General features: G+C 29.4%; 2 protein-coding genes across 2 annotated transcripts in view; one reads left to right on the top strand and one right to left on the bottom strand.

The window, feature by feature from the left end:
* The window catches only part of LOC113374961, a 728,862-nt gene that overhangs the window by 501,034 nt on the left and 200,520 nt on the right, over positions 1-27,308 (bottom strand). Inside the window, exon 3 of the mRNA XM_026614918.1 lies at positions 19,665-19,858. The gene's annotated coding sequence lies outside the window, so the exon portion shown is untranslated. The remainder of the gene's footprint in view (positions 1-19,664; positions 19,859-27,308) is intronic.
* Positions 18,449-20,050, top strand: LOC113374960 (potassium/sodium hyperpolarization-activated cyclic nucleotide-gated channel 1-like). The gene has a single exon (XM_026614917.1). The coding sequence runs from the start codon at positions 18,449-18,451 to the stop codon at positions 20,048-20,050; it is 1,602 nt and encodes a 533-aa protein (XP_026470702.1).

Below are 27,308 nucleotides of genomic sequence, written 5' to 3'. Positions count from 1 at the left end.
TCTTCTTTATACATTTTTATAATAAACTTTAAATTAGCATGCCAAATACACAAAGAAAATTAATAAAAATTAACCACGATAACCGAAAAATAAATATAATTTGACCAAAGCTCTAGGTTGCCCTTAAAAGCTCATAATTTCCAACAACGTGTGAGATTTTTTCTTTATTTTTTTCAGGGCAGATAAGATCAATACTTCAATCAATTTGGCTTCACGACCATAAAACATCAAATGCTATTTAAGGATACAATAAAAAGCAGTTCTTAAGGTACACACTTTATTATTCGATTATATGCAATACTTTTTTATCTATGATAGTATATTATATCTTATATTTTTCGATCTATATATTTTTTTAGCTTTTGAGCCTTGTATAAAATTCTTTTCAATTTTCTTCGTGATTAATTTGAAAAAATTGGCACTTGTTATTTTGTTTTCATAACTTTTGTAAATTTACCTATTAATTTTTGAAAAAAACGGGACAAAAAATTTAAATCTGGGACAAATATTGCTTTTAGAAAAACTCGGGACACAATGTGGAGTTCCAGGACTGTCCCGGCCAAACCGGGAAGTATGGTCATCTTAACACTTTAAACTCCAAAAATATAGTTCGACACATCAATCACTATTAGGTTTACAAACATTACGTATTTCAGAACCAGAATTATATAATTATATGTATTTATATATTAATTCAACAATAATATTTGACTTTCAATTTTAATAGCTTTCAAAAGCGCTCTGAATCCTGTTATAACTTATCGTGTGAAATGTTATATTATTGTGTGAGTTGTTTTATTATTCTATTAGTTATTGTTATGTCTGAACCCCTTGGTGTCTATTAACAGGTGGTATCAAAACATTCCTTTGACCTTCTAGGGTTACACTTTTCAAATATGACAGCATAATTTGATTAATGTTGTGGTTGAACTTTTCGATAGAAATGTTACTGCGATGGAATAATGACGTGTACTATTATATAAAAATTATTCTATTTAACATATTAAAAAACTCTACTTATTTTGAAGTGCTTCCTCAATAGACTTTATATACAAACTAGAAAAATACAAGTGGAACATTAAAGCGTAAATATTGAATTGAATTATTGTTTTAATTAAAAATTAAAATCATAAACATTCAGTTTTCACTTGTTTGTGTCTATTTCTAAACAATGCAGAAAATCCAAAAGAAAAATAACGGTATGCTCAAAGTGAAAGTTATTATTAATTTTCTCTTCTTCATATTCTAACGTTAAAAAAGACATAAAAATATTACACTATATATAAGAAATAAAACTAGATGATCTAAAATTGAAATTCGAAGGATTTTCATAAAATTACTGCTTGGGATAACAAGCAATTATATATATATATATATATATATATATATAATATATAATATATATATATATATATATGACTTTATATATATATGACTCTAAAATACATATATAATCGTAAGTAATTTATGAAAATTGTATTACAAGAGATATACGAGATCCGATCCGAGAACATAATACAACCACGAGTCGTACGTACATGACTATATTTTTTATATAATATTCCAATTCTAATTTATTTTATAGGGGTATAAAAGATTGTGCGTATTCCATAGGGACCGCAAATAACTCTGGATCAAACAAATTTTCGGAGTATACAGATCGCCAATACCAGAAAGGAAATATTCACTTCGTAAGACTGTCAGATAATTCCAAACTCAATAACAAACAAAATAAAATTCATCGTCTTCTTGAAAATCAGAAAATAATTTTCTATCGAGAAAATTAGCCCGTAAGGTTCTGTACAAAATTACACGTCGGCATCAATTTGCAAGGCGAGGACTTAATTTTATCTTTTCCGTAAATTTTTACACAGATTCCAATAAAAGTTTTAAAACGAGAGAAATCCAATCTATGTAAAGAAAGCGGGTAAGGAGGTTCCGCGAAAGATCTTCTCTGAGAACATCAAAGTTTGTTAGTTCTACTTTTAAAGGTACGGTTGATGATATTTATGAAGTTCGCTTTTAAATATACAACATTTTATGACTACAGGGAGGTAAGAAAATAGTAAGAGAAATAAGAAATAAGAAATATATACTGCAGAACTATAATAATATTTAATCATCAAACAGTGGACAAGGAATACTCAATTTGTATGATTTATGACATGTCCTAAATATTCTTCGGACTTCGGATTTTTTATGATATAATTTGGATTTCTGTATGTTTTTAACTTGTTTGTAGTTATATCTGCATTATTATTCTGAACTATATAATAGGTACTTATTTTTTTATTATTATTATTATTTTTGAACAGCAATCAGAACCTTACGTCCTATGAGCTGTTGGGCTGAAACTTCTCCTTACTTCGTATTTTTTTAGATGGTAACCCAATGGTTAATCCATCCATATTTGATGATTTTGTTATTAGAATTAATCTAATAGGGCTGACATTTATTGGATACTGATTAGGTGCAAAAATAGCAACAGTCGCCTAAAAGAGATACAGTTTCCTAAGAATCCGTGCACTCTAACTATTTTAAAGTTTTAATCATACAAAAATCTACTTTATGATCACAACATGAAACAATACAAATATTTGTCTATTATTTTTATGCGCTTTACACATGTTTTTACATTCATCTTATAATCTTCTTTATAATCGAGTGTCGCTGCTGTACGGAACAGGGTGCACTACTAAACGATATATTTAAAGATTTTTCTATCGTTATCAACAAAAATATGTAGAAAAATTCAAAATTGCGCTTCTAATATAAAAAAATTACAATTAAAATTAGATTTACCAAAAGTTTACCTCATAGTGACAAATCTTAAACCAAAGACCGACATAGAACACATGTCGTCATGGGCAACATTCGAAGCGAAAGGGTTAATAGTCATGGATACTGATTATAGAAATAAAAACATTGCATAGTCACCTGTTTTTAATAGATAACTCAAAAGGAATTAATTCCCAAACCCAGACAAATGTACATATTATGATAGTATTAATAAAAATATTTGTCACATATATATAGCAATTATGTATTACATATTCATAGTAAATACATTAAAAAGTAAAATACAAAGATTGAAAAATCACGATCCCGAAGACTAATGGTAAATTTATAATAGCATGAAAAATTTAGTATTTTTACGGCAAATAAAATTTTATTAATAGAGTTTCATAACAAATTGCTGTATAAAGCTATATTAAAGTATATCAGCAGAACAGTTTCTACAACTTTTTCTCTCAAATATTATTGTTAAAAAATTTAATATTTGGATTTCGGATGCAAATTGATTCTATTTGTCAGACAGCAAAACGATAAAAATAGTTTCTCAGAAATCCGTAAAAAACTTGATCGAAGAACTGCCTGTCAGTAACATTCAAGATTCGTTTCAGTATAAGTTTTATATTTTGCTTTCATTTGCGTACTAAGTTTATCTTTAGAGTTGAAAAATAGATTTCAATATTGAACATCGCAGAATACCCGTCACGATTTTGAGAAAACTGCTCGTCTTTAGATTCGATTAGGCGTTCGCGGGCTTTTTTCGTTATATTTTTAAGCGCCCGTCAGTCGCCCCTTACCGCCTGGAACGGTGGCCGTTTTAATTTTCGTGCACCGCGGCACTCGGCGAAAATACGTGTAACAAAAAAGAAAAAAATATTTCTATGGGCTCCGTGGAAAAGTATAACCGTTCGGCCAATGAAATTTATCGAATCCTGGCTTTTTATGCTCGAAAGGGATTTTTTCCAGATATCTTTACGGGAAAATTATCTTCGTCTTTTTCATATGTATCGATAAAAAGCGAATCGGCCGATGATTTTAGAAATAGATAACAGCAATTTAATACAGTCTCCTTTATCGGAATAATAAATCTTGAACTTGAATATAAATATTGATACAGCGATTCCATAACTATGAATTGGAATGTTAAACAATCACGGTTGAAATTTGCAATTATGTTTTTTGTCTTTTTGAATGAATTTTCACACGGAAAGTCGCATAAACATAAATATAAATATAGCTTTGTAAATAAGTAATACGTATAAAAGCTTTTAGTGGACAAATCTTCAAATGTACATAATGTTTATTACATTCAACATAATGTTTATTACACTAGATACGCAATATCGTAGAATTTACTGGAATTTTACATGTGTTGCAATCCTTTCTGTTGGTAGCTATTATAAACATAAAACAAATATTTCAAGTAGGTATTTAATATTTTTAAGTTTATGTACATTTGCCTAGATTTGAGAAATATTTTCTTTTAGGCGTCTATATAAAAAGGTGACTACATAATGTTTTTATTTTATAAATATATGTAGTATCCAAGACTATTGAGACCATAATACAAAATTATGGAAAAAGTGTAAGGTGCATAAAATATTGAAATATTGTAAACATAAAGTAGATTTTTCTAAAATTACTTGTTGAAATATAATTTCGAAATCGTTGGAGCGTACATATTTTTAAGTAATTGTAAACTTTTACTATTGTTGCACTCAATTATTATACATTATATATTCCAGAATCAAAATACAAACGTACTCTACATACAAGTTAAAAAACATGTGCAAATGAGCTAGTCTTTAAACTTTTAAAGTACGAAATTTGAAGAAAAAATCAAAAATTATTCGAAATCCTGTATAAAAATAAAGTCCAAAATTAATTTTTAAATATTTAAATACAGTGATATACATAGATTAATATATATTATTATATTATATAACAATTTCAAAATTTAAAAATATTATTAATAGTCACATTCGATGATAGCATATTTCAATCAAATATTTACTGATATATTTTTTATATAATAAATAAACTCATTCTTAGCGATTGTATATAACATATAGTGTATAATTTGCACCTTATTACGAGTAATTCTTAGACTATCCAAAGCTTATTCGGTTTCCTGATAAACATAGAAAAAAATAAATGCAGACATGCACGCATAAACTTTGTGGAATATGAAGTAAAAAAAAAATGCTTGGAACGTGGATATCAAAAACGTATATTTAATTACAATAGTTAAGTTAAGCCAAAGAACGTGTAGTATAATACCACTAAAATAAAAATATTTCATAAAAAATGACTACACCTGTTAAGTTAACCCTCAATAGTGCTACCAATTCAAAATTAATACGAAATGTTGTCATTTCCTAAATATCATAACATTTATAACGTCTATATACTTGTCTTGAACAATTTGACCTATCACGAAAACAAGAATATTTACTAAGTGTTTTGAATGCCGATGATACAGAACGTTGATATATTGATTCGGTCCCTTTCGTCGAAGTAAATGATTAGGCGTTCAGGTGTTTTCAACCGCAAACAAATCTACGTAGCTTCATCACATTCAGGGCGCGTGGGGTCGAATAGGGTCACGCCCTTCTTAAATCAATCCAACGCGCAACAATGGTCAGGAGGGATAGACGAGAACATTTCATAGGAAAAATACAATGTTGTAGAACAATCAGGTGGACTAGGAAACAATACAAAGAACATCTACAAATAGTTTGACAAGGAGTTTATTTGATTATCTGTCTATATTCGACATTAAATCAATTGTTCATAAAGTAAAGTAAGAAGAAATAGAACTAAGAACTATATCCAGTGGTTCGGTCTTCAACAGTGGTAAAATAGCTAAAAATCATACAAAATTTTTCTTTAACTATGGTTGTACTATCTCTATTTGATATCAATGTTTTACTACTAAAATTTCTCTAATATTGATAACTTTATTTAATGCATCAATTGCAAAAATGGGCTATTTTAACTTTAAAATATAATTTTAAAATATGATCAGAATAATATAACCAACCTATATCGCAGGAACAGGATGGAGCGTGCGTGGAGAAAATGGGATGTACATTTTAGTACTTTTCGTATTAAAATATTTATAATCGTGCACTATTTATAGTGTTGAATCATGAATATAGTACAGAATAATATAGAGATAGTATATGCCATTGCATATTATTTGTATGTTTATTTATATGAATAAATAAAAACTGTATTTCATACGAATATAAAAATAATATCAATTTGATGATTTAAATTTAATATTATTATTTAAATCAACAAAAAAATAACTATTATAAATGGCAGTGACTTTTTTTGAAAAATTATTAAAAATTTTATTTTATTTTTTTATCACAGTAGTGAAAATACATAGTACATCAACAATGTTTACTTATATTATCCTTATATTAGACGTGAAGAGGATGATACCTTGGAGTATAGTATATAAAGTATAAGTACAACATACAAAAAATTATCAGCTCTGTAAAATGCAAATTGCCATTAATTTTTGTTATAAAAGCTTTGTAAAATCGTATAGCGTCGTATCGCTTATTTTGATAATAAATAAAAAATTACAACAAATATTTGATATATTATATAAAATAAGTATTTACATAATAATTAGATGAGCTAACTCTAATAACTCTTAAACTTTTAAATTTAACGAAAAATTATAAGAAACTGTTTTTGTAGAGCGTCGATTTTCAACAAAACATGACACGAGTTGTTACTTTGATTCATTTCTCGTGGAGTTATGAAATTCTAAAAAACAAATGGATTTTTTTCCATGTTATTTCCATAACAAATTTTAGTTGGAGTGCAGGCTAACTTAAAGTTGATATTAAGAGTCAAAAATTTCAGAATTCTTCTAAATCAATTTGGAAACATTTGAACCCCCCGGGAGCAAAGAAATTTAAAATATCTATATTAAGGACCACTATAATATAAATTATACTCTGTGCAATTACATGTTTTCCAATTAGTAAATCATAATTAGTAATTGATTCCACTTAAAGATAATTTCACAATTCAACTGTTTAATCAATAATGTACAGTATGGATTATTGGCAAGGACATTCTTTGAGATACTACATTACATGGACCTATTAGACGTATTTCATATCACATCCTGCATGAACAGATTCAATTTCTATATATCAAAGGTTCGGATGACTCGGGTTTTGTGTGCGCTCCTATGGAATATTCGTATTAAATATCAAAGAACATATCGAAATCGGAATTCCGCAAAATGCATTTATGGATTCTTGATTTGTTGATAATAAAATCCCTTTTGTTAAATAATATAATATACGTAAGACCTCAGCTAATATCGTGATTATGCTCGGACAGAAGTAAGTGAAATGTTTTACATAAATACACGGACAATATTTTCAAAGCAATTTGCTAAATGTAACACGGAATTCAGCCAACAATTGTTTTCGAATTCTATTTATTTTACCCCAAAAGAACAAAACAAATAAGTCATTAAATCATTCAAAATACATTTCAAAGGAAAAGCTTTATGGATTGTTTGTTTTGCATCTGTGTAAATTGAAAAAATAAATGATCACAACATAAAAGGGACCTAATTGATTAATCAGAAGAAATATATGGAAAGTGTACAAAGAACAATTCTACCTTTCCATTTGTGTCAAGACTTGCATGCCAATAATTTTTATGAAATTAGTTCGTTCCAGTTCCACATACTTAAATAATCGCTTTTGAAACCACATTTCCATTTATTCTTATATAATGAGCCTTCTTATATATAGAGCGTTATAAAATGATAATCATTTATCTAGAAGTCAGGTAATCGCATGCAGTATAATAAGTTTTCAGACATGAAATCTGCATTAAGGTAATGCTTCTAAAGTGCTGCCAGGTATTGATTTCGTTTGCGTATTCACCTGTGCTATAGGTAAGGCGAAAATTTACACCAAACGCCCGAATATCGTAGAAAAAGAAAAATACAAAATATAGATTGTTTCGGCGGTAATGACGCCAAACGATGAATTATTCAGAGCATTCAAGTATATCAATAAATGGACTTTCCAACGCGGCAGCTATTCCATTCATTTGGATATTGCACAAGTCGTATTTGAACACTTTGATATTAATGTTTTGTGAATAAAATATATCGATGGATAGATATACACAATACCATTATTTATTACTTAGGTGTATTAGACGTTTTATGTCTATACCAATTCATTTATTTGTGCTTTGAAGAAAATCAAGGATATACATAGAGTAGAAAGGGGCTTAAAAATCAGCGAGTAAAGAGATCCACAATAATTATCTCAAAAACAAATCAAGTATAAAAAATTTTAATAAAAGTATTTTAAAGTAGAAAGCAAAAGATCTATAATCAGTCACAATAATTCTATTTATATATAAATCTAAAAATAAAAACTATGTTAGTGATGCAGTATAGAACAAAAACTTTTTTAATTTCTGCATACTGTATATTCACCTATTTGAAATATAGTCACTAAATCCTTCTATTTTAGTGATGTGCCAAGTCGAATCAAGTGATTCGAATCATTCAAATCAAGTCTTTGATCACCTAATTTGAATCAGAATTGACTTGATCAGATACGAATCGACTCGTATCAAGCCACAAAATATTTACTGTTATACAATATGTGTGGAGATACATATAAAATATAAAAAAAGAATTTTAATTTATCATGAATATTATAATTATATAAATAAATAATATGAATATCAAAAATAAACAATTAAATAACGCGAGCATCCGTCCGACTTCATTCGATTTATATGACTTAACCGACTCAATCAAGATCAATCGACCTAACCGTATCATCCGACTTCAATCGACTCATATGACTTAACCGAATCAATCAACTTCATTTGACTTATATACCGTATCAATCGACTTCTGAACATATACAATGCGTCATTGTTCTTGCGTGTATGTTTTTTAAAATTTTTACCACATTTACAAAATAAATTCATCGATTAAGCTTTCTTGTCTTATTCTTAGCTTTTTGTCTCTATATAAGTTTGATTCGAGTTGATTCGAGTCATGATTTTAATCAGCTCTGATTATTACTTTATGTTATTCTCGGCACATCACTAATTTATGTGTCTTACATATTTTCTAATTATTACTTATCTAGTAATATGTTATTAATGTTTAGACTTGGCTAAAGATGAAATTATATTTATTATTTTTACTGGTAAGAAAAATATTTATTCTTATTATTGACACAATAATTCATCTAAACCCACGCATTCATAAACAGAATCAAATGATAATATTGAAGATTTGGGTATGTTGTTTTTTTTTCGTTTTCGACCTTTAAGAGATTTCAATAATTCACCTTGTTAATAATATAATAATAATATCATGATTTTGGCCTTGAGTGACGCTTTTTCCCTTGTTCACGATTGTTTGCGTATGACATTTGCATATTTTCCATTCCGAGATCCCCGCGGTATAAAGCTTTGTATGGTATTTGTACATGATGTATTCGGTTTCAACAGGTATCACGCGATATATACGAGACGAGGAAACTGCTTACGGGACGAGAACATTCTGACTGATGACATACACAGCCGTATTCATTTCAGAACCATCCCTTTTATTATTAATTAATAATAATTATACCAGTTTCATATTGAATTTACAAAGCATTTTTTTACATTTGCATCTGATACATATATATTGAGTGAGATGATCATATTTTTTAAAGTCAAAACCGGGACAGAAATTTTAATTGATGCTAAAATCCGGGACGATGGAGGGAGGGGGTATTTTAAATAACTTATATTTAATTTTAAACAAAACAAGGATACTATTTAAGGATAATAATAATATTGCTTTTAGAAAAACCCTGGACAAACAGTGAAAATCCGAAACCGTCCCGGCCAATGGATAAGGGGGGTATGGCCACCTTAATATTAAGGGGTCGATTCTGGCGTAAAATAGACCAATGTTATGGCAAGGCTATGTTATGTAGCAGTTTTCATTCAAAGTGGTACTAAAAACTATAAAAATGCTATGTATTTGTTGTGCGATCAGGCATTTTAGATATAAAACCTAACCTAGAAAACACACATACGTAAAAAAATAACTGCATATGTCTGATGTGTCATGATAACACATGCCAGTAGTTAGAATTTATGTGTAAAACCTTGATTGCACAAATAATGCATAGCATTTTGACAATTTTCAGTGCCATTTTATAAGAAAAACGTAGCGTAACATAGCTTTGCCATAACTTTGGCCTATTTTACAGTAAAATCGGTCCATAAATTTTTGCTCACAATTACGCGCATAATTTTCCAATTTGTCTAAAACGATTGAAAATGAATTAAAAGGTCGAAAAAACATAAAATTAGCAAATCGAACTGTCTGTCAAAAACATAAACGTGCCCTGAAGGAAGTTAAAATAAAAAACAATAATAAAAATCAAAGTTCTCTATATCGTAACGCTGGTGATCCCAGTCAATAAACAAATTCCATATGTGGTTAATAACAGTAAAGTGTTTTCCTTCAACGATTTGGATGTACGAAATGCTAATGGATTCGGGTATGTTCTTATCTTAAACATTCCGTTTTTGATTAAATGACTGCGTCACGCGACACTAATTATGACGGCTATATTTTTACGTTCACGGTCATGCGAATGGAGGCGCATGCTATTATACTTTTCTTTCATAAATATTATAAATATGTGTCGTTTATTCAAATTAAACTTATTTCCTTCACGTAATCTGCAAAATATGACATAAAATAATAATAAGTAATTTGGAAATTGAAAAAACTTGAAAGGAATATCTAATATTCATATTTGATTAAAATATTCAATAAACTTATAATTTTTCAATCTTTTTTAATTTGAAAGTGATCAACACAAAATGCTTCCATAAAATTTGAATACTGTTAGCGTGTTTCTTATGCAGAAGACTATTTGCTCCACAATGTACCAAAGGAGATCGTTTTCAGAATATATTCAATTTATGTAGTTGAAATTTTGAACGAATGATTATGATCTCTATAACCAGATAAAGTACCTATAACCCTCATATAATTTTACGATGGAAAATTAATAAGCGTTATTAACGGTAAATTTGAAGTACCTACGTTTGACGTATCAATATAGTGGATCCGATAATATAATAAATGAAACTAAATTGGAAATTGTTAGCGCATTTTAATATTCGTGAAATTAATATAATTTTATTTTCATTTAGGTACATCCAAAGAGTCAAAAGTAAGTTTTTGTTCGATTTCTTTTGATAATAACTGTTAATTGTATACAGTTAGAAAACTTTGTTTGTTATTTTGTGGACATTAGTACTTAATTACCAGCATTTAGTTTTTGCGTGATATGTTTTATTTAATGATTATATCTTTTCAAAAGTGTGCTTTGGGTACAAATGTTATGAGTACGGTTGAGACAGATACAAAAATCTGGCTTAACTAATTGAAACAAAAATAAGCGAAAGTATCTAGTTGACCAAAGAGAAAGGTTAAGGAAAGTTTAATACAAGATAAAAAATTTTCACAAATAATTGATTATCTTACTAGAATTAATATTTGAAATTATTTAAAAAAAAATTATGTTTGCATTTACAATATATAGTTAAATCTTACCCACAAGCCCATCATAAAGTTCAAATCAGATTTTGCATTACAAATTGTTCATTGTATTAATTATATTTAAGATTATTATTTGCAAAAATATTTTTCAGATTTCTACTCATTTTATATTTTTATTCTGTTCTCTAAGTCTTGTCATGCTACTCAGTTGCAAAACAATTGCTGGTTATAAAAAAGTCGTCCGTTTCATAACAGTTTATAGCGGTACTGTCGTAAATATTCGAATAGAAATAAAATCCGAATTAAATCCACAATTTTTATTAAAATTTCATTTAATTCATTTTTATTGTATTTGAATTTATTTATTGTCAAAAAATAATAACTTTCTGTCCCAATAATTGATGAACTTGAATATATTACAAGCTTTATAAATACTCTATATTCATCTTAATATTAGTAAGTTTGAATCAATTTATATCACTTCTGCACATAATTTATTTTTTATTAAACTTAATACATTTACTGTATCAATATTTTCTCTGATTTAATTATCTTAGCAAAGCTTGATACAAGATATAAAATTTATAACAACTTTTAAAGATTTGGTAGATACGCACAAAAATTTTGCGCAATCATAAATTATGATTAACATTAATTCATTAACCATTGATATAAAAAAATCTAATAATTAGTTATAACTCTATTGTAATAAGAAAAGGATTCAATATGTATTCGCATTCAATAACCGACTGAAATTACTTTGTAGTCTAATCATTGTAATCAAAATAAAAATTAAACAAATTCAGTTTAGGTTATTTTGAATTTGACTTTAATATTCAAGCTTAACCTTCTAAAAAAGGTTACAAAAAATCATGAAATTTTACCATCATAATATGTTCAACCATATTATTTATTAAAAATGTAAATGTTGAATATTGAAACTTTTTTTTCTTTATCTACCTACAACTAAACTTTTTTTTCTATTTCTAATAATTTTATTGGTCAAGTGGAGCTTATCTGAATGTTTGCCATCTTTTTTATTGTTTCTTAACAACTCGCGCATAAAGAATTATTTGCTATTTTTATAAATAATGTAAATTGCTATTGTAGTAATTTACTTAAACGATGCTTTATCCCACAATAATTTAGAATTCTATATTGCTCCCGTATTAAATTACAAGTTGACCTCTTTACTGCCAGTACCGAGAGCTTCCAATAAATATTTAAATATCAGTTTTCCAGGAATAGAATTTGCATTTAAATTTGAAAGTATACGTTGAACAATGCAAAATAGGGGGAGGTGAGAAAAATGCATTTTTTGCTTGCTTGCTTGCATACAAATAGCTAGTGAGGTAAAGGATATTTTGATATCAACTATATTTTCATTTATTGGAGTTGCAATATGTGTATAATGAACATATTTATGCACATCATATATATATATATATATATATATATATATATATATATATATATATATATATATATATATATCCGCAACGGGGTGATAATATAGGCCTTAACTGTCCTGAAAAAAATTAGAAAAAATATTTCATGTTGTTAGAGCTTTATGAGCTTTCAAGTGCAACCTAAGGCTTTGGTGAATTTATGACCATTTTTTGGTTGTGTTTTTAAATTTTAGTAATTCTGTTCATTTAAACTTTGGAGCGGTGAATAACATTTCTAGGAAATCAAATGACCTTTTTAGGTTTTTATTTCTTACTCGAAATTTTTCAATAATAAAATTATCAAATATTTTACCCTTGTACATTCCTGACAAAATGCGCCAACTTTTTATGAAACTTTTCAGCAAATTTTAGTACTTCTTTTTTTTTCAAAGATGGCCTTTCAAAGTCGACGAATTTTAAAAATTTTAAATTCGTAGTTCAACAAAAAATCGTATTTCTTGATGACTTGGGGCAATTGTGATATTGTTTTTGATTGTGGTCCTAGAAATGTTATTCACGGTTACGGTTTTAAAGTTTAAATGAACAAATTTGATGAAAATTAACCACAATAATCGAAAAATGGTCATAATTTTTACCAAAGCTCTTAGTTGCACCTAAATACTCATAATTTTAAACAACGTAAGATATTTTTTTCTAATTTTTTTTTCAGGACAGGTGAGGTCAACACTAGCACCCGATTCGCCTGACAAAGTCATGCCGAGGTTAGTCAAGGGCTCATGACGAGGTTAGTTAACGTTTTTTAACCGTTTTGGCTTTTAGTAGCATGCATTTAAATTTATGAACAAAGTATTTTTCCATACTGCATTTAATCCGTACACACTTGCGTTGACATACACTTGATACTCACATTTTTAGTAAAAACAATTCTTTGATCCTTGCACTTTAGCGCACGCACAATAATTTTTTTAAACAATTCCTTTTCAAAATTTTTGGAACACGTACACAAATCACTTGTATTTTTTTGACTTTTATTTACTCCAACGTGCGCCAGGTATTTTCCTCATCGAAAACATCACGAATTTGAATGAACCGTGAATGAGTGACTCACCGCGGAGTCGCCTACGCTTTCCACGAACCGAGACGTAGGCGGTCGTTCGGCCGCGATCGAACACTTGTTGTGTCGCGGAACACTACGCGGAGTGCAATACTGCTACGTAAAATTCAGCTACGAAGGAGGGGACTCGAACCCGTGCGCTCGCTTCGGAAGTGCGCCGATGACTGAATGTTGCTCAGGCGCACCGGACTACCTGGAGAGCGAAGGAAGGAATGGTTCGCAAACTGTGAACTGCCGAAAATACAGACGCCGCGGTCTTTTATAAACAAGAACCTAACTAGTGGTGTATGGCATCGTGCTTTAAGGCAAATTGCTGGAACTTAATCAAAAATTCCAAATTCGTACCAAAAATTAATTTTTATTAAAGAAGATTCAAGATTTTTTAAATTGGAAAAAAATAAATTTTTGACAATTTTGTAATTCTTGTAAATAATTTGACTTTTTTTATTAAATATTTAAATTGAATTTTTTTTTAAGTTTGAACTTTTTAACTTCCCGTAGGGCAAGTTATAGTAATCGCAAAAAAATCGAAAATAAAAATTTTTGCATTTCTCGACATTTCAAAGGTTTCTGAATATTTTGGCATACCTTAGAAAAAATGAATGTGTGTGTATGTGTGTATGTATGTACGGATACAAATTTTCGTCGACGATTTCGGGAACCGATCAACCGATTTGAATAATTCAAAGAACATTCGATTTGTATCGATAAGGAGACGTGCTGATTAGTTTTTGGCGAAGGCAGGTCTAGCCGTTCCGAAGATACGGGGCAAAAAGTGCCAAAAACGGTAACTCAGTTTTTAAGAGAACGGAGCGTCCGATTTTAATAATTTAAAAAACATTTTACTTGTATTGACAAGGTGAAGAACCGATCAAATTTTCATAAAGGCAGATTTAGCGGTTTTGAAGAGCTAATGAAAAAAGTAAAAAAAAAAGTCATTTGGCGGTCACATATGCACATCAAATTATCAGATATTTTATAGAGATTTTAACAATAAGTATAAATTTGGTTTACATTCCTATGGGTTCCGTACCAATGTTTACGCGTTGGACGGCGACGCGGCGCTTACGCGCTTTGATATTTCGTCTTTATGCAGTTAAAGCAGTTCGATTGCTTTGAAAAAAAGTTTAGATCTTCCAAAATATGTCAAAATAAAGAAAAAAAATTTTTTTTTTCAAAAAAAAATTGAAAAAAAAAAAAGATTTTTTTATTTTAAAAGTAATTTTTTGTCCAATGTATAGTTTCTCAAACATCTTATTTTTTCGAAGTAAAATTTTTTCAAAAATGTTAATTATTTTTAAAAAAATAATAATTTTTGGTACGGGAAGTTCCAGCAATTTGCCTCAAGGCACGATGCCTTAAGACAGAATTCCACTTACAGCTAGTTTTCAAAGCAATCGCGCTACGTCAACTGGGTATACATAAATTATCGAATGTCCAGAAACCTTTGAAACAAAAAGATATATACAAAATTTATGTTAGATTTTTTGCGATGGTTTACCATTAGTAATACCATAGTAATGGGTTTACCATTACTTCTCAAATTTTCTTCAGCTTTAGAAAAATATAGAGTAGAGCGAGGCTTAAAAGTCGGTACGTGAAAAGGTCTACCTGCCAATATCTCAAAAATAAGTAAAGTTAAGTTTTTTTTAACAACAATGTGTGAAGTAAAGAGGAAAAATGTATAATTAGCCATCGTCTTAAATCAAGTGATGTCATATCAAGAGATAAACGATTGAATATTATAACTAATATTTCGTAAAATCCTTTGAAAATTCCATTGGCTGTTCTATTTTACTCCGTCTTTATTGTGAAAAGAGGCAGATGACAAGGTTTTGAAAAATAGTAAAAAAAACTTTTCTATAATTAGGAATTAACTGGAAAATTTACTGAAGATAATACGCTAGTTGTTTGTTTTGTACCTAAAATATGTTGTAATGTAGTTCATTTGGTTTAGACAGCATAATTATTTAAAATCAAATTGAACTTTTGTGCCCCGCCCTACCCTATCGCATCTAATGTGTCAATTTGAAATCGAAACTTGTCACTGCATTATTTGCCAGGCACTTATTAATAATATTCATAATTTTTAAAATGTAAATTCACGACTATAATACAGAAAGGTTATCACTCATCTTTGCATATTTGCATTTGGGAAATATCTCTTTCGTATCGAATAATTCTATATAAGCATATTCCTCCATATTTGAAAGATTGTTAGAACTTTATTAACAAGTACTAGCGGAGTGTCAATTTTAGTCCAAATAAAAATTCGAAACAATCAGGGACAGAAGCCTGTATCTTTAAAAAATAACGCTTCTAAAAAAACCTGGGACGAAAGTGAAAATCTAGGATTGTCCCGGTCAATCCGAAACGTATGGCCTTCTTACTAATAGCATTTAGTTTTTTTTCTGAATTAAAACGAAAAAAAAATTTTTTAAAATATAAGTTTTATTAAATGTGATAATTATGATAACTTTTAATAAAAAAATATTGCGTGTCAATTTTATATGAAAGTTTTCACACGTTGGTCCCCAAAGTTTCTGTATATATATTTTTTTTTTTTGAAAATCACTAATATTAGTCTAAAATTGTCACCAACTATTTATAACACAAATATAAAGTTAAAATATTTGTAAAAAAATCTTATAATTTTATATGCATATATCAAATAATCATTTTATCCTATATTACCAAATCGCCGAGACGACAGCGACTTCACACCAGTACGAATCCAATGATTTTCGAATCAATCAAATCCGTTAATGCGTTCTCCCGAAAATGTGGCCGAAAATTTGTATCCAAACTTACATATCTATATACACACATGAAATCATACATACTGATAACGCCCCCAGACATGCATCAATTTTCTCTAAAGGTTAGAGAATATAACAAAAAAAAATTGAATTTTTTTCAAGTTCTATAACTCATTCTATGGAAAGTTCAAATGTTGTTTTTTTAAACGCAGTAATATTTATAGATTTTAGTATTGATAAAAAAATTTGGAACTAATATGTATGTTAGTACATCAAAGTTCATATAACAAAAGGTTATATAAAAAGTATTTGATAAAAACAAATTGTGATATTGCTTTTATAAGATATAAATATTTATAAAATGTCAATGAAGACATCTTGAATATCGTTGTAGGATATAAAAATAGCAAGAAAAATATTTTCTTACAGGCACAACGTTTTACATATAATTTGATATTTATATTAGAGAAAACGGTTAGGACATACAGTGCTTCTAAAGTTGTTCAAATACTTTACAACATTATTACAAAAAATCTGCTGGAAATTAATTGTTAGAGAATATTATTGATGTTACTTACTTTTATCTAGATAATCCGCCTAACTACATATGTGCATCATAAGTAACAATTATTCTAAAATGCAATTCTAACTGATGCATTACACGTTGTGGTAAACCAATGACTATTTACAACTTTATAGCTTATTTAATAAAGATACTTTTATCTATAAATAACATCTATTACCTTATCTTTTCACGTTTTTTTACATGTTCTCTTTTTTATATATAATATCTGTAGGAACTGGCAAATGTCCAAAATAATAGCTTAATATTTTTAGTATAGATTAAATGAATAATAAAATACAAATCAAAAGTTCTTTCACATTTAACATAAATCAAGTTTTATCGATTTTTAACCAGACATTTCAAAGTTTAAATTTTCAATTACACATGCTGCATATTATACTTGGTGTGAGAAATTTTCACAATAAAAAAGAATGAGTCGAATAATTAGATGTATGTTTCAAAAATAACAGAAAATTGTATAAAATGCATTGTTATTCAATATTTCCCTTTGAATTCTCAAATCGGTTAGATATACCTCTCCCAAAATCCAATTAGTGTTTTTAAACCAATCAAATTTATCAGTACGATTATAATAATTTCTGAATTACTCAAAATCAATGCATTGTATTGTACTGTTTATCCAGTTTCCTTTAAGAGTGACACAGAAATAGTTTTCAAATATACGTACATGTGTAAGTATAGAATTATATTTTTTCGTATACATGTAGTGCTCGCTCCTAAGGTAGCCAAAATTGACATAAAGTCCTATATAATTCTAATTATATATAAATTTAGTATTTTTTAAAATTAATACGCATTCTGAATTAGTGAAATACTATTGAAAAGTGCTTTTTCTATTCAAAAATTGAAAAATTTTCACGTAAAGTCAAAATAGTCAAAAAGCACATTTCAAAAACCTTTACGGCCAAATTCAGTTAAAATGAATCATGCATATTGTTAAAATCTTGACAAAAAATCTAAAAAAAAGTATTTGCATGACTCAAATTCAATCGTTAACTAATTTTCCTTCAAAATGTTTTTAAAAATATTAGCATCACAAATAAATATCAATGCTATTCAATATCAAAACCAAGTAGGTGGTATACTAAATATAAGCGTTCAATTGAATAAAACAAAATATTGCCAAAGTTTATAAATAAAAAAATGATCTTAAATTATAATCGATAAAAAATTGATTATTAATAGCCTAAAATGAATTTTCCCGGTCATGATTGTGAACTGGTCGAGCCGTCTTTTTCCGAAGCAGTTACATCGAATCTTACATTGTATCATCAAAAAGTAGGTCGATTCTCGCAATGGTTTCGAATGCAAACTACTATTTCACCCACAGTTCCAAATACAATTTACAGAAGCTACAAAGCACACATCAAGACCGCTAGGGTCCAGTTGTCTCAGAAGTACTGGTATATGATTCATCCATTTAGCAATTTCAGATGGCATTGGAATCAAATCATGTCAGTGGTTTACATAGTAGCTTATTTCAACATACCTCTTCAAATTATCAATCGGCAGATGTCGCACACCAACATCATACAAATACTTGTAGATCTTCTCTGTTTAACCGATATTGTCATGAATTTTCATACAGGGTTTGTCTATGAAGAAACTAATCAAGTTATAATCCATCGTGGTTTAGTTGCCAAACGTTATTTTGGAACTTATTTTTTTGTTGATTTGCTGAGTAGTATACCGACGTTGGCTACAGAATATACAGCGTCATACGATATGTTCTATATAGATGTTCTAAAAATTCTCAAAGTGTTTCGCATAAAAACATTATCAAACTACCTGAATTCTACAATTATGAAGACGAGACTGGTTTACAACTACACATTCGTAACATTCAGTAAGTTGGCTGTGCAAGCAATTTTCATGTTACATTGGCTTAGCTGCGCATTGATAATTGTGCCTCTAATCCAAGTTCATTATAATGAACAATACATAGCAACATGGATGGGAGATGAAGTAATAAAGCAAGCCGAAGAAGGAAACATAATTCAGTTGTATTTAAACTGCTTTAGAATAACACTTGCTATGATTATAGGAGATTTGAGCTCAGTCAGTCCAGTTATGACGAGCGATGTTATTTTATGCATAATGACAATAATAATCGGGTATGTTTATTTTGCATATGTGCTTGTAATGGTGATCAATTACGTGTTAACAATCAATTCGGCCACGGTCACATATCAAGAAACTATGAATCAGTTGCAAACTTATATGCATCTAAACCACATGCCCGAGCGCATGCAGAGTAAAATTACCACCTACTACGAATATAAATACAACTACAGGTACTTTCCAGAGCATAATATAATGTATATGTTGCCCCAGCATTTAAAAGCAGAGGTTTCTTTACATGCATGTCAAAAATTATTGGAGAGTGTTGAGCTGTTTCACAACTTACCAAAAGAGGTCCTATCCGCTATAACAATTAACATGGAACCAATGATTTTCCTGCCTAATGATGTTTTGGTTCGAGCTGGTAGCCAGGGTACTTGCATGTACTTTTTAGTTTCTGGAACTGTGACCATCATCTCTCCTAATGGAAAGGAAGTTTGTCACCTGCAAGATGGTTCCTATTTTGGCGAAGTGGCACTTCTGAAACGAGACAATAGAAGAGTTGCAAGCGTCATTGCTATTGAATTTTGCGAAGTGTATCGTTTATCAGCACATGATTTTAGGAACAGTGTATTATCACATATCGCACTTGCGGATAAACTAAGAATGGGTGCGTTGGATAGACAAGACTTTACGAGCACTGTTGATAGAATGCGAACGAATATGGTTTAATCAAATTTATTTCTTTCAGTGCAATATAAAATCATTCATAAATCAAATTTGTAAGAACAATAACATACTTGGAATAAATAAGTTTGGGTATTTTTTTATTTCATTTGAATTACAATTAATCTTAATAAAAGACATTCAATAACTGTATATAATTCATATTATATATATATATATATATATATATATATATATATCAAGTGAAAATAATATGTCCGGATTAAAAAGTTTTATTTACTTTATTAACTTGTTGTAGGGTAAGTTATAGTTATTGCAAGAAGTTCAAAATGAAAATTTTTGCATAGACTTCTGAACATTTCAACATATCATAGAAAAAACGGATGTGTGTCTGATCGGATACAAATTTTCGTCGACGATTTCGTGAACATTCGATTAGTATTGACGAGGAGCCGTTCCGAAGATACGGGGCGAAAAGTGCAAAAAATGGAATTTTAATTTTTGAGATAACGGAGCGTCCGGTTTGAATAAATGAAAAAACATTTTATTTGTGTTAACAAAATGAAGAACTGATTTTTGAGAAGGCTGATCTAGTAGTTTCGAAGAAGCAATAAAAAAGGGAAAAAGCCATTTGGCAATCAAAAATAATCATTAGACAAATGCACATTAAATTATCAGATATTTTATAGGGATTTTAAAAATAAGAGTTAGTCTGTGATGGTGCGCTTACGCGCTTCGATATTTCGTCCCCACGATGTTATCGCATCTAGGGTGCGATTACTTTGAAAAAAAAATAAACTTTACAAGATATTATAGAGTATTAAAAAAATCAAATTTTTCAAAAAAAATTGAATCTTTTTAAAAAAAAATTAATTTTTGGTATGAAAAGTAGGGAGAAGTCCCGTAACGCCGGACGGCACCTACCGCCGGACACTCTATTTAACACGTTAAGCGAGAATAAATCTTTTTATTTCAAAATACAAGTGAAAGGGGCGCGGGGGGCACACAGTTGCAGGATCATGCGCCAAGACTCCCCTGTGACGCACAAGACCACGGCGAGAGGAGCCCTTTGCTGTTTTAGGCGCAAAATCATGGTGTCACTTAAATATCAATGGAAGTAATTCTAGTATATTTATGCATTTACATTTGGGTGGCATTCGAAGATTGTTATCCGTAAAATGGTAGAATATTATTATATATTTTAAACAATTTTTGTAGGTACCATCAATTAAACGAGCATGCCTGTCTCTTAGCACCGGACACTAAGTCGTCCCTTAGCGCTGGACAGTAAACAAATTGATATTTCTTGTGAGAATTGACGTAATCTATGCTAATTATTTAATTTTGATCTGTATAAGTTCTAACGGTTACTACATACCCCATTTTCCGTATTTTTTAGTTAAAGAATGAGCTGAGAGCATCGGTGTGGCCCAGCCAAAAGGGTGGATAAATAGTGATTGTTTTTTGCAACATCTATGAATATTTGTCAAACACACATGTGCAGATATTCCAGTGTGTGGTGATGGCTACATATGTGTTCAATGCTGGTTATTTTGAAATGTCCGGTACTAGGTGCCACTTTGTAAAATCATATTTTTTGTTACCAAAGTTTGATTGATAGTATTAATTATTCTTTAGCATATGTTGCGTTTCTGTTAATTTAATTTGATTTCTAACTTTGCTATCTAACATAAGTCATAATTTAATAAACATTTCGTAAAATATTTTTAGATTTATTATAAATAACCTTAGGTGTCCGGCACTCGGGGACTTCCCCCTACCAGAAATTTACCTTAAGACACAATGTCATGCACCACTAGTTAATCGACTGTTACTAAAGTCAAATTTCAGCTACTGTTCTGTTGATCAATTTATAAGTATCTAATATATATTTACAAGACGAGATTTTCCAGCAATTGTCATAAAGGCGCAACACCATACCTCACTAATTAAATTTTACATTATAGAGATGTCGGTGTATTCATTTTCGCGTTCAACATCCAACGTTATCGCATGGCATGTTGTGACTGTTACATGAATTCACTCCGTCGACGAGACGCATTTTATGTAGACTTGTCCTAAATTCGTTGTCATGTAAGCAAGATGGATTGTTCAGAAGCGAAACAAAGAAAATCAGCGATGCATAGGTAATGCATAGGTGTATTGTGACGTGACAATGAATGCACGCGACTGCACTACCGGCAGCAGATGCGCTCGGCTTTGACAGTATTATAAATTGATATGGGCGCGCTTGCATAAGATCAAAAGAATTTGACGTCGCTCTCATCGCGACCGCTGAATTCCTCTTTACCTATGCACGGGCCAGGGGCATCATATTCTATGAAGGTCCGAGCTTCAACGTGCCTATCGGGAAATTGATCGCGATATCTAAACGAATATCATATGTCTATATACATATATGTAACCTGAAGATAACAACATATATATGTAAAGTAAAATCAAGTAAGATGGGTAAAATAATGTATAAAAGTAAGTGAGTAGAATTAGGTAGGATTAAAAGAATAAAATTGAATATGTATTAATTATGATAACAGTAGTCATTAGAAAATATAAAAATAACATCAATTTAAACAAATATGATTATAAAAACCAATAAAATTCTAATTAAGTCGAATCATTCTGTGCTTGCAGTGTTCTGCCTTTATCAAAATGGCATCTAATGTTTCGCATTTTTTCCTGCGTATTTTAAAAATTCAAACTCCTTTTAAAATAAAGATCATTTGTATTAAAGTGATCCCAAATTTCTTTCTTAGTAATCCAAGGTATTGACAAACACAATTGAAATCCTTTTGCCCAGAAGTATTTTCTTTCGCTGTTAGTTTTTTTTTTGGATGAGAGCACTGTTGTTTTATTTACGAGACCTAAATATATTTTTCAAGTATATTTTATTCAATTGTTTTATAAGATGTATTGTTAATTTATGAGATTCAACAGCTTTTTTATATAGCCTCTATGAAAGCTTACAACGTGGGGGGCGTGTAAAGAAAAACAATTGCAGCATTACCCTCGGTAAACAATAAAAATAGTGAATACAGAAGAAAATTAAGTTCAGAAAAGTAATTTTACAAGAGATAAATAAAAGTCATAGTTATTCCAACTCTGCTGATGAATAATTCTGACAAACTACCAGATCAGGGTTATATATAGAGCTATATATTTACAAAATGTACTCCAAAAATTTATATTTTGCATTGGTTGAATAGTATAGCTATTATTTTGTAGAATCCCTCTAAAATTAAAAATGAAACATTGGACCTGTTTGCGCCTTGGTTGTCCCATTTCACATTGCCTATGGGGTAAAAAGGAGCAGTTTTACTGAACATAGTCAGATAGTTATTTGTTTGATACCTATTATTTAGTACAATATAATTGGTTTGGTTTTCACAAAATAATTGTTCAAAGTAAAATTGTGCCTTTGTGGTTCGCGCTACACTATAGGTAGATATAAAAAAAAATTCAAAAGAAAGTGAACAGGTAAAAATACTGTTCAGCAGAGATGATAAAAAAAAAGTAAAATTGAAAGTTAGCAAAGACGATAGTGAGAAAGTAAAATTCAAAAAGTAATTTGCGTTTATTAGCCATCAATTGATTTACATTCTTATTTAAATTTGTGATGATACATGTTCTGTCATACTATCATATAAACTGAGTATGATGAAACCTTGAATAGGCAATTAAATTTGGAAAACTACAGAAACTATTAAATATAGAACTATATATAATGACACGCGGATAATCGAGCACTAATGCAGATAATCTTATTTATCACAAATGAGCATTTATCTATCAACCGTTCACGATACATCAAAGTTATTAAGTATTCTGTTTACATCCATGCGACCGTATAAAACTTTCGTATTTTCGGCAAAATTGTGGGAAATAACTCGGCGAACTTTTCCGCCTTATCTCGGTGTCTTATCAAACGCTTCTACGTAATATCTGACGTTGGCAGAAAAATAGAAGTTACGCAATGCAAACTATGTCGCTTTATGACCTTATACAGATTTCGGTAAGGAGTTTACGCGATATTGGATCATCATGTATGAGATGCTGAGCTGGATAAACTCATTCTACTCTCGACTACTCTCGTATATCTATAGCCGAAAGTAATCTTTTCGTCTTCATATTTCTGTGATGGCACAGGAACTAGAAGCTCAAGAAAATCTTGCAGAGGCTAACACCACTCGTATTACGTGTAAGAGATTTATATTGGGGTACCCAAAAATTTTGCATGCGGAAAGTTGAAAATCATACTCTTTTTCATATTTACTTATCGCTATCACACGAACTAGTAAACTCAGAACTATCCCTACGAGGTTATTCAGAATATTTTATCTCATTCTTGAAAAATCAATATCCGAATATTTATTATATATTAATACATTATTCAAATAAAAATTATATATTCAAAAGGTGCTCGCGGTGAAATGTTACATTATACTCTCACGTGAGAAAATATTTGAATTTAAAAATACGAGTATTCTTGGCATCATATTCTAAAAAATATGATCGTAAAAAGCGTTTTTTAAAAATATCATCTTTGGTTACAGAGCTACATGTTCATACGTTTTTCAATTAGCTATTCCAAATGCAAATAGCAACGATAATAATATGCTACCAGAAAATCTAATGACTACAAAGGTATAACCATTAGAAACCCACCTGTTTATAGACCATACAATTATAAATCATAATCGTGATTTTTACCATTTTTTTTCATTTCAGTTCATAATTCACATACAGTGATACCCCGCTTAGCGCTGTATCGTTTAGTGCCGTTTCTGTTTAGCGCTCTTTTATTTCAACCCAGTTTTTGAAGGAATAAATGTGGAAGATGTCGAAGAAATAATTCAAGAAGCAGCGCAGTCTTTCTCAAGCTCAAGGTATTAACTGAACAAGAGAAAAACAAAAATGTTGACGGCTGTGATTTCGAAGAAGAGCAAAAAGAACTTTCGATGGCGATTGAAAAAAGAAGTTTGTCTACCATAATGGAAATAATGGATCGATTCATTGAAAATGAACCAAATTTTGACAAGATTTCAAAAGTAAGGCGTGGTGTTACAAATGCTTTATCCGTTTATGAAGAACTTTCAACAGAACAACGCACAAGAAAAGGGCAATCAATAATAGATGCATTTGTCAAAAAAAGGCAGAACACTGAAAACGCGGAAGGCTAACTGAAAATGAAGGACTTATAATTTTATATGTTTTTCAAGAATTTTCGTGTTGTTTATTTTTTTGCAAGGAATAATTATGTGGTATTAATTTGGGCTTTAAGAAATAAATGTTTGGTTTTATTTTCATTGAAAAAAAAGTACTTTTTAAATTTCCTAGCCGTCATTACATAACCCCAAAATTTCTATGTAAACATAGCTCCGTTTAGCACTATTTCGCATTACGCTCTACTTTGATGGAACGTACCCCCGCGTTAACGTTGGCATATATTTATTGCCAAAAAAAAATTCATTTTAGATATGATCTCTGTCTCGATGAAAATAATTAATTTAGATAATGTACTCGGTTGAGATGTTGAGAACAAAGATATGATCAAAACATTAAAAATATAGCAATAATGTTATACTTACATTATCATTGCGCAAATTATTATACCTTTTATAATATGTAGATTTCATATTACATTCGACTGTCAAACAATAAAAGATTGTTTGTTATAAACAAATATTTAAGAAATATTATGAAGATACGCTATTCGAAACATCATTTTGCCACGTACATTTCGCGATGTCCATAAATATTTGATTACATTTCCAGTATCGATTCCTTACAACATTAATGAGACAATGAGTTTGACGTGCATCATAGGATATTCAGACTAAAAATATATATTTTATTTTTAACTTTACGCCAAGCAAGCTGAGATAAAGTGATCGTTTATAAGATGTCTACTGAATATTATATTAAAGGAAAATCCATTTCCACTTCTATAAAAAATACACTCATATCCCCAAAAAAATCCCTCTAAGAAATTTAATAATATGCCCAGTTATTCTGTGGATGGAAAAGATACTCGATATATACACTGCCCATGAGTACAATACCATGCACTTGTTGGCCTATTCTACAAGTGGTATCTCAAGTTACTTATATTTTGGATTTTGATGAAATGCTTTGTGATATACCTTTTTTATGAATTATTAATTTTTTGTAGGGTAAACTATAATAATCGCAAAAAAGTCAAAAATAAAACAGGTGGACAGGTTGATAGGCAGACAGATAAAAAGTAGAAAGCAAACAAGTATGCTGGACAAATGGTAGACAGATCGACTGGTCGGCAAGTAGACAAGTAAATAGGTAGAAAAGTAGTCTGATAAACCAGTGAACAAAAATATACAAGTTGAATAATTATATATAAAATTAAACAAGATTTAAATCATCAAGTTATTAAAGAATTTAATATCTCATTGTAAAATTCGAAATTTCACTAAAAAAAGAAGTTTTGAACATTTTTATAATTATAAAATATTAAATTTTTATATCAGATATAAAACAATAAAAATCAATTAGTCAGCAATGAAATGTATTATTTTAAATTTGTAAGATATTGTTAATGTATTATTTTTAATCTGTAAGCATTTTATCATATATTAGAAAGAAGAATATGATAAAAATAAACAAAATTTATTTCGAAAGTTAAATTCATTTTTTGGGGTATAGATTTATAAGTATTTAATGTAGAGTTTTATAATTTACTTAAAATTACGCTTATTATTAAAAATATCCACTAGAAAACTAATAATTTCATGTGTACAGGTCAATGATTACTTCTCAATCTCAAACGCCAATTTCTATCACTTTTTCCTTTATGGGTCTACTTTTTTCAAAAGTTTCATACAGTCAACACGTATAGAATGCTTGTTCAATCACTCTATGAAAAATCTATTTCTACCATTTTCCTCCGCATTTCCAAAACCATTTTATCAAAAAAACTCGAGCTAGCAAATTATGTTCATTAGTATAATACCCAAATAAGTGAAAAAACAGAAAAATATATTTGAATTTATCAAGAAATTTAAAAGTGTTGAGGGTTTTTTTAAATTAGATAAAACAGCATTAATTCAAATTCATAGAAATGTGAACAGGTGAAAAAATAGATCATATTTACCGTCGTAGAGAGTAGATAAAACTTCGTATATATTTTTATTATTTTATTATTTCTGTCTGAACAAATGAATAAATGATTATATATAAATATAAATGTTCAATTGGTATTATCATTCTGTCATTACAAACCTTAAATTGCATTTGCACATAGAAATCCATG

The sequence above is a fragment of the Ctenocephalides felis genome, unplaced genomic scaffold (assembly GCF_003426905.1).
Source record: "Ctenocephalides felis isolate EL2017-DRISC unplaced genomic scaffold, ASM342690v1 CF-g0.4_SCAFFOLD_01886, whole genome shotgun sequence".
In the NCBI taxonomy this organism is placed as follows: domain Eukaryota; kingdom Metazoa; phylum Arthropoda; class Insecta; order Siphonaptera; family Pulicidae; genus Ctenocephalides; species Ctenocephalides felis.
The sequence above is the reverse complement of the archived record's forward strand: the minus strand, read 5'-3'. Positions and strand labels throughout refer to the sequence as shown.

Excerpts from the sequence above, each read along its gene's own strand:
- LOC113374960 (XM_026614917.1), top strand. The coding sequence starts at position 18,449 with ATGAATTTTCCCGGTCATGATTGTGAACTGGTCGAGCCGTCTTTTTCC.